Genomic DNA, 16079 nt, shown 5'->3' with positions numbered 1-16079 from the left:
TCTGTCTGTGTCTGTCTGTCTGTGTCTGTCTGTCTGTGTCTGTCTGTCTGTGTCTGTCTGTCTGTCTGTCTGGTTACCTGGATGCCCCTGTTTGTCCCGGTGGCCCTCCTCGGCCCCTGGGGCCCGGTGGTCCGCCTCTACCTCGTGGGGCCCCTGGCCCGTGCTCCTGGCCCCCGTTCAGATAACCCATCTCCATGAACTGTTCCTGACAGATGTCATCCATCATGTCCTGCACAGAGAGAGAAAGAAGGGAGAGAGAGAGAGAGAGGAAGAGGACAGAAAGGAGGAGGGTTGGTAGTAAAGACAGAAGGAGGATAGGGAAGGAGGGAAGAGAGGAAAGGTAATTACTAAGCCGCTCAATACAAACCATTCCTCTAATGACTAAAAGAGCAAGGCAGCAGGCAATAAAGAGCATGTCTCATGAAGCCTTTTAAAAACAGTGTGTGTGTGTGTGTGTGTCTCTCACGCAAAGTGTGTATACGCTGCACCGAGTCCCTACATAGGCAAGGTAAAAGAACTAGTGAATGTACTCTAGTGATAAATCTTCCATTTTTTCCCTCTGTTTATTGGAGAGGTTGAAACAGATAAATAATGATACTCCTGCAGTAGGGAACCTTTCACACAGCAAGCATCAAACAGTCTTTATCCAGAGAGTCATTTTGGGGGTCGAACCACGATCCGAGGTCACGTCTCAAAACGCCACCATCCTTATACTGTTCCCACTACTATGCACTATGGGCCCTGGGTCAAAAGTACTGTATGCATTATGTAAGGAATAGGGAGCCCTTTTGTTCTCTACTCATCTCTAGAGTGACAACACACAGAAAACAACCATTTGTCTGATTATGTACTAATCCATGGCCAAGAGCAACACGGCATTGCCTTTGTTCAACAATTTAGACAGTTAATACTTTGCTGTACATTGGATCGTTTCTACCTAAGCTAACTAATTATGAAGACTAAACAGAGTGTTTTTTTGGGGGGGGGGCCATTGGAGAGAGACAGACTGCCTTCCACAGCTTAGAAAAATCAAACCACTTCAAACTAGACAAATGAAGCTCGCTAGCCTAGAATCATTTTCAGAGGGATAATTAACGGGTGTAATACTGAGCACTCCACTCCAATCTAAACAAGTCTGTCTGGAAAATCACACTGTTACACCAAATCACTGCTTTACATTGACCCATATGAACCAAACAAACAAGGTTAACCTACAGTACCAGTCAAAAGTTTGGACACACCTACTCATTCAAGGGTTTTTCCTTTATTTTACACATTGTAGAATAATAATGAAGACGTCAAAAACTATGAAACAACACCTATGGAATCATTTAGTAAGCAAAGTGTTAAATCAAAAATATATTAGAGATTCTTCAAAGTAGCCACCCTTTGCCTTCATGACAGCTTTGCACACACTTGGCATTCTCTCAACCACCTGGAATGCTTTTCCAACAGTCTTGAAGGAGTTCCCACATATGCTGAGCACTTGTTGGCTGCTTTTCATTCACTCTGCGGTCCAACTCATCCCAAACCATCTCAATTGGGTTGAGGTCAGGTGATTGTGGAGGCCAGGTCATCTGATGCAGCACTCCATCACTCTCCTTCTTGGTCAAATCATTCTTACACAGCCTGGAGGTGTGTTGTTGGTCATTGTCCGGTTGAAAAACAAAAGATAGTCCCACTAAGCGCAAACCAAATGGGATGGTGTATCGCTGCAGAATGCTGTGGTAGCCATGCTGGTTATGTGTGCCTTGAATTCTAAATAAAATCACTGACAGTGTCACCAGCAATGCAGCCCCACACCATCACACCTCCTCCTCCATGCTTCACAGCGGGAACCACATGCAGAGATCATAATTCCACCTACTCTGCATCTCACAAAGACACGGCGGCTGGAACCAAAAATCTCAAATTTGGACTCATCAGATCAAAGGACAGATTTCCACCGGTGTAATGTCCATTTCTCATGTTTCTTGGTCCAAGCAAGTCTCTTCTTATTATTGGTGTCCTTTAGTAGTGGTTTCTTTGCAGCAATTGGACCATGAAGGCCTGATTCATACAGTCTCCTCTGAACAGTTAATGTTGAGATGTGTCTGTTACTTGAACTGCATGAAGCATTTATTTGGGTTGCAATTCCTGAGGCTGGTAACTCTAATGAACTTATCTTCTGCAGCAGCAGTAACTTTGGGTCTTCCATTCCTGTAGCGGTCCTCATGAGAGCCAGTTTCATCATAGTGCTTGATGGTTTTTGCAACTGTACTTGAAGAAACTTTCACAGACAGACAGACACTCATTAACTGACGTTAAAAGCTTTACAACAAAGCTTTCTTAGTATCCAACAAGCTTTCTCAACCCTTGACCTTTGTTTAGGAGGTGTTCAGAACAAGGTTATGTGGTTTGGTAAGTAGAATGACCCTCTCCCCACTGGTGTGATTACTACCTCTGACGGTTTTGAGGTATGACAAGTACTTGGGAGTATGGCTAGATGGTACAATGTCCTTCTCTTAGCACATATCAAAGCTGCAGGCTAAGGTTAAATTTAGACTTTGTTTCCTCTATCAAAATCGCTCCTCTTTCACCCCAGCTGCCAAACTAACCCTGATTCAGATGACCATCCTACCCATGCTAGATTACAGAGACATACTTTATAGATCGGTAGGTAAGGGGGCCCTAGAGCGGCGAGATGTTCTTTACCAAATCGGCCATCAGATTTGTCACCATTTGGCACCATTTTCTCCTTATAGGACACATCACTGCACTCTATACTACTCTGTAAACTGGTCATTTTTGTACACCCGTCACAAGACCCACTGGTTGATGCTTATTTATAAAACCCTCTTAGGCCTCACTCCCTCCTGACTGAGATATCTACTACAGCCCTCATCCGCAACATACAAACACCCGTTCTGCCAGTGACATTCTGTTAAAGGTCCCCAAAGCACACACATCCCTGGGTTGCTCCACTTTTCAGTTCGCTGCCACTTGCGACTGGATCAAGCTGCAAAAAACACTCAAGCTGGACCGTTTTATCTCCATCTCTTCACTCTAAGACTCAATCATGGACACTCTTACTGACAGTTGTGGCTGCTTCGTGTGATGTATTGTTGTCTCTACCTTCTTGCCCTTTGTGCTGTTGTCTATGCCCAATAATGTTTATACCATGTTTTGTGTTGTCATGTGTTGCTGCCATGCTATGTTGTCGTCTTAGGTCTCTCTTTGTGTAGTGTCTCTCTTGTCATGTGTGTTTTGTCCTATATTTTAATTTGATGTTATATTTTTTAATCCCAGCCCCCGAAGGAGGCCTTTTGCCTTTTCGTAGGCCGTCATTGTAAATAAGAATTTGTTCTTAACTGACTTGCTTAGTTAAATAAAATATAAATAGAAACCTTAACATTTTAAAGTAATGATGGACTGTTGTTTCTCTTTGCTTATTTGAGCTGTTCTTGCCATAATATGGACTTGGTCTTATACCAAGTAGGGCTATCTTCTGTATACCCTCCCTACCTTGTCACAACACAAATGATTGGCTCAAACGTATTAAGGAATGAAATTCCACAAATTAACTTAGCAAGGCACACCTGTTAATTGAAATGCATTCCAGGTAACTACCTCGGAGCTGGTTGAGAGAAAGCTTTGCACACTCTTGGCAGTCATCAAGCCAAAGGGTGGCTAATTTGAAGAATCTCAAATATAAAATATATTTTGATTTGTTTAACACTCTTTTGGTTACTCCATGATTCCATAAGTGTTATTTCATAGTTTTGATGTCTTCACTATTATTCTACAATGTAGAAAATAGCAAAAAGAAAAACCCTGGAATGAGTTGGTGTCAAGACTTTTGACTGGTACTGTATATGATTTTTGCATCTTCTTTACAGGGAAATTAAGATATGCAATTACTGCATAGCTAGAATGCAATTACTGCATAGCTAGAATATCAATAACCAAACAACTTCTGCAGCATATAGGAATAACACCACAACAGTTTAACAAATTGTCATGACTGTCTTGTGAGGATCAGAATGGGTTAGATCAGCTTGGCAATGGATGAGAGTAACCAGACCCTGTCTCACCCACAGAGGGGTGAGACAGCTGGAGGAGGGAGCTGCTGGAGGGGTTGACAGTTTACACCCTGTTGTCAATTACAGCAGAAGGGGGACTCTTTCTCCCCCTCCAGTATGAACAAAAGGAATGTCTTTGTTAACAGGCTTTTCCTGCTGAAACTAACACGTTCAAAAGTGAATACTGGAACAATATCTCTAACATAAGAATGTGGGGAACGGTCAGTGGGGAGTTATAGAAAACTAATGACATGTTGGTTTTTATTTTGTGATACCATTAAAAATGGTATAAACCAAAATACTGTAACTTGGAAAGTATATCCCCTTTATCTGTCAAGTTTCCATCCAATACTATGTGCATATAATATGCCAAATGATGAAAGTATTATTGTTAAGATAGGAATGTAATTTAAGGAGTCATAAGAGATTATTTGCTATCATATACCTTTGCATAGTAAGTAGCCACGCTCCGAGTGAGGTCAGAGAGTGTGCCAGCCTGATGGAACCGTCCTTTTCGACCAGAGTGCATAAAAGGACTAGCTAAGTATTAACATACTAGACCAGAACATTGCCAGGTTGCAGCTGTGCGTGTAAAGTGGTCTGAATCCTGAACACTGAATATCAACATGAGGTGTAGGCGAGAAGCTCATCTCCCAGACAATCATCAGTATGGCTGATTAGCTGTCCTAAGTCAGATATCAAGAAAAGCGAATTTAAGTGGTACCATACTACTACTATTCAAACCATCCCATCCTACTAATCTTCTCAAATCACCGTATTCTCCGACTCGTATCACCGACGGGAACCGCCGACACGGCTGGCTAACCATTACCCTAGGACCATCGTCCAGAGTGAACAGCACAAAGAAGATGGGGAAATGGAGGGGACCCCTTTTTGGACAAACAAGCATGCCACTCAAAGGCCAAACCAACACTCTTCCAAAGGAGGGCTGGTTCCGACAGAGATAAACGGCGTAAATACATTTCTTACTTTTAATACGTTCACTGTTTTATGGATCTGATAGGTAAGTACCTTTCAAGTTTAATTCAGGACATGGTCACTCTAAACAAATGCTCTCGTGGTGCCCCAAATTCCTAATGAGTTAATAAGTACATGATGAATAAAAAATAAAAAATAAAAAATAAATTGGGTAACAATTATACATATTTGATTCGATAAATAACAGTCATCAGATTAATGAAAGTAAAGTCACAACAAAATACAAAATAGCTACAGATATAGGATATTCATTTGACCAGTTTCTCACAGCAGGAAAATATTCCTGCGGCCAGAGGAAATGTGAATTATTGTGTGGATTATCATTCATGGACCTTTTTGCAGGGGTTGATATATTTTTAGTTAGGGCAAATTAAGTCAGAAATGTTCAAGTGGAAATTACAAACTTTAGAAGCCTCAAATACACTACAAGTTTGCATTTCCTTCTGTACAGGACATTTCCTGCAACTACAGGGTGATCAAATTAATATCCTACATCTGTAGGATAGCAATATTCAAACAAGTTCATCAGCTTCCAGAATTCCAACCATAATTCTCCAGCTTGGAATCCTTCCAAAGTATTAGCGGCAACATGGCAGTCCCCAATGCAACAGGAATGGGCCACCAGAGGTGAGCTGGGGGACATTTTCTCAGAATGCTGTTACTCAAGGTCTCCACAGAAACAGATTTAGAATAACAGCAACCTCTATATGCAAAATGTTTCTAAGAATTGTTCTAAATATTAAGAGGTACCCTTTTTTTTGTAGTATCGGTGCTATGATCTTGGCCTATGCCGAACAAACGCCTTCACAACCTGTATGTGTAACCTGCTAATTTCAATGAAACCTGGGAGTAAGCAAAACAGCGTTCGCGAGAGGTTCGCACTGCACAGTGTAAAATTACGCTCCATTCTATTTTCAAGAATCCCGCTCATGCTGCCATAGATGCGCATCCAGAGAAGCAGTTAAAAGCCGACTATTTCCCAGATGCCCCAGTGTAACTCAGCAGTTGGAGTGTCTCTGGGAAGCACTACCCTCCTCTTCTATCGCAGGAGGCTTACGGATATTTAGAGCCATGTGGGGGCACCCTGCTGGCACGGTGAAAGTGACCCAATTCTTTTTTAAGCTGATTGTTTATAGGCTCAGGCTCACTGCCCTATCGAGGCTGGTTATTCCAGGTAAGCAGACACATCGTCGGTCAGTCCATCAAATGACGTGGTGCTTGCTTTGTGTATCGTGTCAAACTGTTCAAACAGACCAATCAATAGCATTTGATAACTGTTTAGGTATCAAAACCATTTCATACAAATAAAGAAAATTGCCTTTTTTTTTTCATGTCTTGAAAAGTAACCTGCACTTGCCTGATAAAAATACTACAGTTTATGCAACTGATCACGACCTTGACAAGGTACACTGTTTCTTAAATGGTTCTGCTCTTGCCAGATAAAATAACCTTTGAGTGAAGCGTGTGGTTCTTGACGTGGCATCTACAGCTCTTCAGAATTCTGAAAGGTTCTTGAAAATGTATGGAAGCTTGCAGATGTGTCCCTTTCATAACACACAGCAAACTGGGCATTCTTAGCTAGTGTTGATTTTTCAGTGTAACGTTTCTAGTGTTGATTTAAGAGTTAAATTAACACTCAGGTGGTGTAAAAAGAACCCCAGTGTTGGTGTTAATAACCAGAGTTTAACCACGCATCATATTTCCCAGCATGCTCTATTGCAGTTTGATATTTAGAAGTGTTTGTTTCAATATCTGTTTCTGCAGGTACATTAATTAATCAATCAATCTTATGCTTCTCAAATATTGTTTTATTTATTTAACTAGGCAAGTAAGTTAAGAACAAATTCTTATTTTACAATGAAACCCTAACCCGGACGACGCTGGGCCAATTGTGTGCCGCCCTATGGGATTCCCAATCACGGCCTGGAATCGAACCAGGATCTGTAGTGACGCATCTAGCACTGAGATGCAGTGTCTTAGACCGCTGCGCCACTTGGGAGCCCATAAACATAAATAAAAGCATTTTTCTAAACTATTCCAATCTGTTACTTGGACTTCTAGCTAGTTCCAGTTTATACGGTTTATGTAGTGTGATATTTTAAAATCATACCCTGCCAGTTATTCTGAATGCATGTTGCAGGTGAATAACAAATCCAAATGTTGGATATCCCCACTCTGGGTGGATGTCAATAGGAATTACACATCACTTCGCAAGCCAGTATAATGTGATTTGCAGTTTGATGCAGCCTGTAAACTAGGCCCTTTAAAAGAAGGCCTTATGAAATATGTATTGTGATTTTAAATGACAACAAATTCACTTAGGAGCTCACTTGGTGAAGGCCACAAGACTAAAAATGAATACAACAATCATGTCTCTGTCACTAGCAAACACAGTCATGGTGGTAATGGTAACTTGAAAATTCACTTGAAAAGGTACCCTGGGAAATATGCAAATAAGGCTTAAAACCATACAGCAACTCTGGTCCTAGAGGTCCGAAACATTACTGGTTTTGATTGGTTCTTCATAGAACCTTCCCATTTTGTGGATCTTCAGAGACACTAAAATGGTTCCCGTATACCATCGCTCTCAAGAACCTTATTTGGTTTCAACTTGCACCTTTATTTTATTTTTTTAGGGGCAGACAAGGAAAATAACAAAAAAAATCAATCAAACAAAGCACTGGAACTTACAGAACCACCACACTTAAGAGTCTAATTCCACTCACAGGAAAAAGGAACTTCTTGACTTCCTCCATAGCGTGGGCCATGCGTAGATACGCCTCGGGCACGGGAGCAAACACCTCGATGAAGACATGCAGCTCCATGGACAGGTGTGCGTACTTGGGCTCACCACCTTTCCTCAGACCCTCCTCCTGAAACACAACACAGGACAGTTAGAGAGCTTATTGAGTAAGACAAGCTACCTCGGTCTGGGTCTGTGTGTGTAACATGCCAGGTGTGTGTGTGTGTGTGTGTGTAACATGCCAGGTGCATGTGTGTGTGTGTGTGTGTGTGTGTGTGTGTGTGTGTGTGTGTGTGTGTGTGTGTAACATGCCAGGTGTGTGTGTGTGTAACATGCCAGGTGTGTGTGTGTAACATGCCAAGTGTACATCAGCTCATTCACCTTCGCCTTGTCCCTCATGGAACCTTTGCCCAGTACAGAGATCTTGGCCCCAGTCTCTTCCTGAAGGCGTTTGATTGTGTTGCCCTGAGGGCCAAGAATCTTCCCCACAAAGTTGAACTGGAAACAGACAAACAAGACAGGTTTAGACCACAGAATATCTACATGGTTCGTTGTGTACCAGCGTGCAGGGAAGCATATGGCTGTGTGTTCTGTACTTGTTGCATAAAACAGTGTTTCAGTGTGGGTCATTAGTGGTGCATGGGTCAGCTGTTTGGTCACCAGCACCCACCCGCAATTGCTAATAACCCACACGTAACTGCCCGACTATACATGTGATAAAGTGGAAATCAGAGGCCACACCCGACCCTAACCTGCTAATATAGAACATGCTCTGTAGGCTACAGTCAGAGACGACGCAATTACTTTTTGACAGGGGGGCGCACAATGTTTTGACAGGGGGTTCACAATTTTTGGGGGGCCTAAATTAGATGTTTCTGCTTATAATTCCAGACATTTTGGTAGGCTATTTGTTTAGTCGACTTGTCTATAAATAGATAGATGCAGCGTCTCTTCATGTTGCGCTATAGGAGACTAAATAAACTCTTGCTCAACAGAATGATGTCATAAAGGGATAGAATGAATGCTTCAATCTAGTTAACATCGATACATTTCTCTGTCATTTCTTCTTCTTTTGCAGAGCGAAGATATTTTTAAATTGACCGGGGAGAAAATGCAATAACTCAGAAATGTTTTTTTTTTTTATAAATAAATAAATAGGAAAGATTTTCTGTGCAAAGTTTCCAAATGACATCAGTTTGACTCGGTTGTAAGGAAATACAAAAGCTGTGAAAACAACCCAACATGTTTCTGATAAGATTTCAGTTCTCCTTGGATGCATATTTTATGTGCCTAGAATACTATCAGCTTGAATGATGCTAAAAAAGACAGTACCTCTACAGATGCTAACTAATTGCATTCTCCCAAGATTTACATTTAAGTCATTTAGCAGACGCTCTTATCCAGAGCGACTTACAGTAGTGAATACATACATTTCATTTTCATTTCATGCATTCTTTTTTTTTTTTTTTTTGTACTGGTCCCCCGTGGGAATCGAACCCACAACCCTGGCGTTGCACACACCATGCTCTACCAACTGAGACACAGGGAAGGCTCAGTTGGTAGAGCATGGTGTGTGCAACGCCAGGGTTGTGGGTTCGATGGCCCAAAAAAATAAATAAATAAATAATAATATAAATAAATAAATATTTCTCCACTCTTGTTTACAGAGTAAAAAAATGTAGCCTACATTTGGTGTGTGTGTCATTGTACGGCAAGAAACGCTTAATTCTGCAAGAGTTAATATTAAGTCTATGTGAGAGGTTATAGACCTACAGTCAGTGTCCAGATTTCAGAGTCCGTTTAATCCATCTGAACAGTAGACTACAGTTCCTTTGATGTGTCATAGGACTATTTAAAGCACCGTTATCATCCTCTTTCACCACCTCCCCAACATTACTCTATTTATAACTCTACATTTCGCAGATTTTCTCTTATTGAATTAAACACCGAAATTGTCCTTTTTTTTTGCCTCTGTGGATTGACGTTATAACTTTTTCTGCCTGTTCCCAAAAGTATTTGGCGATTGGCGTGTAGGCTATTTGGCACGCGTACAGTTAGGACCTAAAGGTTAGGCTTACGCACCATGCCAGATAGCCTAAAATAACGGAGGGGAAAAACCTTAATGTAGCTTATAAATATAAAATTTGCACAATAATTATACATTTATGGATTTTTTAAGGTATCGTTTTTTTCTTTATTCAACCCAGCCGTCCTTCATCCACACAACATTTCATGACCCTAAACCCGCCTGCGGGTATAACAGGGACTGCGGATTATAAATCAACCCGCACATCACTATGGGTCATATGGCCTTTCCCAATACAAATGTGTCAGATCTTCAATAGTGTAAGGAACTGGGCAACAAAAGCATTTGAAACATGAAGCAACTGTAATGGAACAATCGTGCCGCAGACTGGTAGAACGGCTGTAGACCCACACACCCCCCGTGGTCACACACACACCCCCCGTGGTCACACACACACCCCCCGTGGTCACACACACACCCCCCGTGGTCACACACACACCCCGTGCAAAGTTCTGCCTACCATGTAATCACCATATAAATACAGAGTTTTAGTGATACTTAAAATAATGAGGGACCAAGAAATGGATTAATAATCGTTGTCCTTCGGGGGGGGGCCTTTTACGTTGAAATGTGTTAACCTCTTTTAATCCCTAAAACATTGTTGAGAGCAGGGCAATTCAATTATAACTCTGGATGGCCAAAAACACTTATTATTCTCTCTCTCTCTCTCTAATCAGCTACTGACTCAGAACTGGGACTCTGGGTGACCAGAATCTCTGACCAATTAGTGAACATTATTCAAATACAACCAGAACTACTCTAGATATCAAAGCTCTGATTGGAGGAACCCTGTCTAGAGAAAGTTGACAAGTCTCTCTGGTCTAAGTGGAGTCACCTATTCTACTGCATCTTAGACTAAGATACAGTAGAATAGACTATGATGCTCTGGCATTGCTCGTCCAAATGTCTTAATTCCATTCCTTTACTTTAGAGTTGTGTGTGTGTATTGTTGTGAAATTGTTAGACATTACTTGTTAGATAATACTGCACTGTTAGAGCTACACAACACAAGCACTTCACTACACCTGCAATAACATCTGCTAAACACGTGTATGTGACCAATAAAATGTGATTTGATAAGTGACGGATCGATGTATCAGTCCACCCAGCTAAAGCCTAGAGCTTTTGAAGCCTACACAAGCCTGCCGTCTCAGATAAAAAAAATGACTCATCACAGAAGGAAGCCTAGTTCGGCGAACCACTTAACTACACTTATATTTTGTCATATGCCTACTGGTGATGGGAGGTGTTAATACAGTTACATATTGGGAGGTTATGTTTGACGATATATCGTCAAACATAAACATATATAACGATATATCGTCAAACATAAACATGACGATATATAGTTGTGACAATATTGCTATATTATTTTTTTTGCGTTAGTTGGCTACATCTGCATCCAAGAACTCCAGTATTTTTCATTTATTGCTTGTTCTCCATCATTTAAATACAGAGACAATTAGTTTTCAGCACCTTAGTTTCCATGACTGATCAAAACTGGTTTTCTCATGGATCTCTCTTGTCCCTCTGCAGCAGACATATGATGAGCAATATGTTTTGAACATTGAATTGCAATAAAATCACTGTATTGAATCGCGATACATTTTGAATCAGCACCTTGGGGGGGGGGGGGGAACAATAGTAAGTTGGCCAACATTTAGACACCCTTACTCTGTAACCTGGTTTGACCTCCCCCAGTCACCCATGTAATTCAAGCCCTGCTGCTGAATGAAGGAGAAAGGAGGAGAGGTAGAAGGCTTACCCTCGGATACTGTTTGACAGGTATGAGCACGCGTTCCTTCAGTTTGATATTCTTGACGGTGAAAAGGTCCAGGTACGTGTCTCCTCCTTCCTTCTTGGGCTCACCTTTCTGGATTCTCTCGATTTCTACAAGGGAGAATTAAATTGATTCAAACACGAAATATTACTATGTTATAACAAGTTATCATTTAAATGTAATTACTGTGAAAACATTAAAGCTGCATTGTTTTTTTGGGGGGGGCGACCTGACCAAATTCAGATAGAAATGTGAGTAATAGATCTGTAGATATAGTCTATGTGAGATTTCTATGCTCTCTATTCTTACTTTTACTTTCGATTTTGTACATCAGCTCCAAACAGCTGATAATACAGCATTTTTGGGTTATTGAAAATATATTTCACAGCGGTTTAGATGGTACAATGATTCTCCACACACACTATACTTGCTTTTTTTTTGGTCAAATAAACTGAAATGATCTAAACTAGTCACATTTTTGCAACCAGGAAATGGCAGAGCAATTTCTGCATATTGCACGTTTAATTGCCAGACCATTGACTTGTTAGAAGTCATAGAGCCACGGAAGAGCCTTTAAGTCTATAGTACGGTACAACGGCATTTCAGACCATCGCCTCACTCCCTGCGATGACAGTGTCTCAGCATGCCACATGCAAACGTGTCAACTACACTACCAGCTGGGAGCCAGGAGGTCTGCTAGCAGCGGTGCCTGGGTAGCTGCTGTGCTCCACACACACACACACACACACACAACACACACACATTGAACTGTGCCACTATGCATCTATCGTTCTGTAGTTATTTAACCAGCCAGTCACACACCACTACAGTCATCTACAGGCTCTGTAGCATGCTAGACATATCTAGCACTACAATCTGAATGATTAGCAGTACTGGATAAAAAGGTTCCACGAGGTACACAGCCACGGTGAGACATACAGTAGCTAACCTATGCAACCCTGTTTTACACGCCTGTACATACACGTCTGTATAGTAGGCATGTATAGCCCATCGTTCAGACAGCTTTGGTTGACATTTAAAAAGGTCACGGACAAAGTCACAGCGGGGTCCCAGTCTGGGTCTTTAGGATGAGCTCACGACAGATTATCTTTAGCAAGGTCAATACCATCAGACACCACATCAGGCTGATTTAACCTGCCATTTCCAAGTCTTTTTTTTAAACACATTTTTTTTGCATTGTGATTCACTGCCACACAGTATCTCCATTTATCTAGCAGCAATGAAGAAATCATGCCTTCATGTGTGATCTCAAAAGACACTGAATAGTATTGATAGGGTCCCAACAACACACACAATTTAGGAAACACTGACTAACATCTTTTCTCTCACAATTCAGGCCATCCGGCTACACAACATCTATGAAACTACCTCCACACCCCCATCAAATGGTAGGCTACAGTACCGTGCTAGATTTGAATTCCAGAAGGTCTGGTTTATAATGCGAAACACATGGGTGGAAAGGACCTATGGAAGAAAATACATATTTCATCATGGAAAAAAGTGTGTCAGATCCAGCTGGAAGTCGAGGCTATACGTCTTTCAGGAAACGTTTAACAACTCACTGCTGTGTTTCTCCAGACAAAAGCCTTTTAACATCTTGTCTGTAATATTTTCATCATCTGACTAAACAGAAAAGGGCAGGATTCCAAGACACCAATTAAGCGCAGGCCTGGACTAAAACCTACTGTAATTTCAATGTGGATTCTCCATTGAACGTCGTTTTTTTTGGTCCAGGACCAGACATAAAATGTGTCCGGGAAACCGGGCCATAAACACATAGCGTCTATCACTGGCCGAATAGGAATAGGATACGTGTTTTTGGAGACAAACCCTACCATACATTCTTACAGTGGCGATACAAATACTGTTACACACGCAGTTACAACGTGTCAACCTATCGACACACAAGTTATAATGTATCAAATTAAAGCTGTTACAAAACTAGTTGTCTTTTTTTCCACGCTCAACAACTTTCGTTTCAATAGTAGGCTACTCAAAATAAACTACCATAACTGGTAAGCGTTGACATGTGATTATACACATATCAAAGTCACCTATATCCAGCTCTGCATATCATTCTCTCTATCCAAAATAAACTATATATTTTTGGGGGGTTAACACTACCAACCAGAGAACAGCAAACACACTTTTCAGTTTTGGTGATAGTGATTTGCTGTGACCTACTATATCCCCCCCCCCCACACACACACACACACAATAAAGGGCTGTACTGTATCTGCCAGACAAAAAGACCGGAGAGCATCCTATCATACCCTCTCTCGGGATTGCGGACATAGGCAATAGAAAGCCCATTATGTCCATGTACAGAGGGGGGCTGCAGCTTTGAAAGTAGGATTTCTGTTAGGCTAATTCTTGCGCATTTTCAAGTGACTTCGATATTTCAGAAGATGGGAAGTTCGCAAACTCGACTAGGAATGACTCCATTCAACCATTTGTTTCCAACGTTTGATTAAAACCGTGTCTAGATCACATTGTAGCCTAACTGCGGTGTGGTGACGGGTCGGAGCCAGGCTATGAAAGGATTTATTGTTTGCGGGATTTTACAGACCCGCTATACGCGTCCCGTTTGGTGCACACAATCCAGCCAAGGTGCGTCCTTTTCAAAACGTACATAGCAACAACAAAAAACTTAACGCAATCCATAAAATATACATCCTTTTGAACGAAGGACACGGGAAAATGTTGCCAATGACATTTGTTTTTTTACCTGCGGATAAAAGTTTCATCGCGTGCGTAAATGACACGTCCAGACTGTCTTTCTCCGCCAGGAGCTCCGGGAGGTATTTTCCTTCTTGATTCTCCATTTTGAGTTGGAAATCAGTTACAAATGCGATTTGTGCAATTAAAAATTAAAAATAAACTTCGGGTGGATAAAAAAAACAAACAACAACAGTAGAATAAATAGTCCAGTAAAGTTACGTAATCAGTGCGTAAATATCCACTTATTCGTGTAGATGAATTTCGCTGCTTCGCATGTCGAGCTGTCGCTGCTACCGCACGGCTGCTGACGAGGGCGGCTGGGTGCTCCTGCCGCGGCGCTTTGCCTGTTGAAAATGGAGACGGATGCATGCGACTGTCGAATATAGAATAAACGGAAGTGAGCTCAGTGAGATAGGTTTACTGCCCGCTGCTTTGGCGCCACCCAGTGGCGATTTTAGCAGATAAATCTTGGTGGGGCAACAAAAAAAAGTGGTGTGCATGCCAGAAAATCCACTACACAACACAGCACTAAACAATACATTACATTAGTTGCACGATAACGGTGACAAACGGTGCCCACAAACGGCATACATAAAGCTGTACCAACAGCAGTCCCAACATCTCACCACCGCTACACCTGGTTATCAGCAGAACCTTGTCTGGCAGCGAAACAGTTCATTCAGCCTCATTTACTGCCTTTAAAAAAACATAGCTGATATGGCTGACTTGCTTAAAGAAACGTGGTTTCTAATGACAATTGAAATATACAAACTATGGCACAATGGGACAACAAGCGGATAAGAGGCAATCCATAATTTTGATTAAGACATTATTGAGCGAGCTAGGATGGACATAGTCAATATAACTATTTGTTTAGCACTTTTGAAATGTACAGCGACAGAAATCAGAACATGGGCCGTTCTTACAGTATTCTCCCTGTACACCAAGTCCGAACTGTAGGATAAATAAAAGGGGCATATAAGCAGACAATGACAGCTCTTACAATATTTGGTGATTACATGTCTCTTAAACAGGCTATAGACTATATGTGCACCACCAATTCAGAACAGTAGGCAAAATTAAGAGAGGTAAATAGACCAAATTATTAGGATGAGGCACATGGGCTACTAACATCTTACTACACAACATACAGTTAGTATTACTTTCTTAGCTACAGTATACATATCTCCCTGGCATATTACATCATTTATGCAGCAACATACAAGACATTTTTGGACTCACCTTGTTGTGCTGTGCTCACTTGAACAGGAAATTGGCAGGGTGGTCCTTCGTGGGCAAGTTTTGTCATCAAAGTCTGGCATTCTCTGGATTTATGGCGCTTTCGAGACAACTGGAAAAAAAACAAGGTCGAATCATGATGACGGCCTTGATCTTCAGGTCTTAGCTCTAGAAATAGGCCGGATTTACAATTCCCAGTTGGATGACCGTTCAATACGTATTTTCCCAGTCGTAGCTCGTTTATTCCCGACTTCCCAGTTGTCTTGAACTCACTGAAGTCACGTTTTCGCAGTTCAAAGTAAACAGTTGTTGTGAGCGCGGCACAAATCATGCTTCATTGACAGCATGGCCAATGTTGAATGTTTATCATTTTAAACTTGGAAAAGAACCCCTTAAATCCAGATTTGGGACCACACCGCCACTCCACTG

At 41.5% G+C, this 16079-nt stretch overlaps 1 protein-coding gene across 2 annotated transcripts in view; it reads right to left on the bottom strand.

Annotated features, from left to right (window-relative positions):
- Positions 1 to 14762, bottom strand: part of LOC115176313 (KH domain-containing, RNA-binding, signal transduction-associated protein 1) — a 24302-nt gene extending 9540 nt beyond the window's left edge. For both annotated transcript variants that reach the window (XM_029736256.1, XM_029736257.1), the window contains exons 1-5: positions 14419 to 14762; positions 11655 to 11779; positions 8185 to 8301; positions 7787 to 7933; positions 78 to 229 (exon numbers count right to left, since the gene is read on the bottom strand). In XM_029736256.1, the coding sequence (XP_029592116.1) occupies positions 78 to 229; positions 7787 to 7933; positions 8185 to 8301; positions 11655 to 11779; positions 14419 to 14515 (638 nt within the window). In that variant the 5' untranslated portion in view covers positions 14516 to 14762. The remainder of the gene's footprint in view (positions 1 to 77; positions 230 to 7786; positions 7934 to 8184; positions 8302 to 11654; positions 11780 to 14418) is intronic.
- Between the last annotated feature and the right edge of the window lie 1317 nt (positions 14763 to 16079).

The sequence above is a fragment of the Salmo trutta genome, chromosome 36, assembly GCF_901001165.1.
Source record: "Salmo trutta chromosome 36, fSalTru1.1, whole genome shotgun sequence".
In the NCBI taxonomy this organism is placed as follows: Eukaryota; Metazoa; Chordata; class Actinopteri; order Salmoniformes; family Salmonidae; genus Salmo; species Salmo trutta.
The sequence above is the reverse complement of the archived record's forward strand: the minus strand, read 5'-3'. Positions and strand labels throughout refer to the sequence as shown.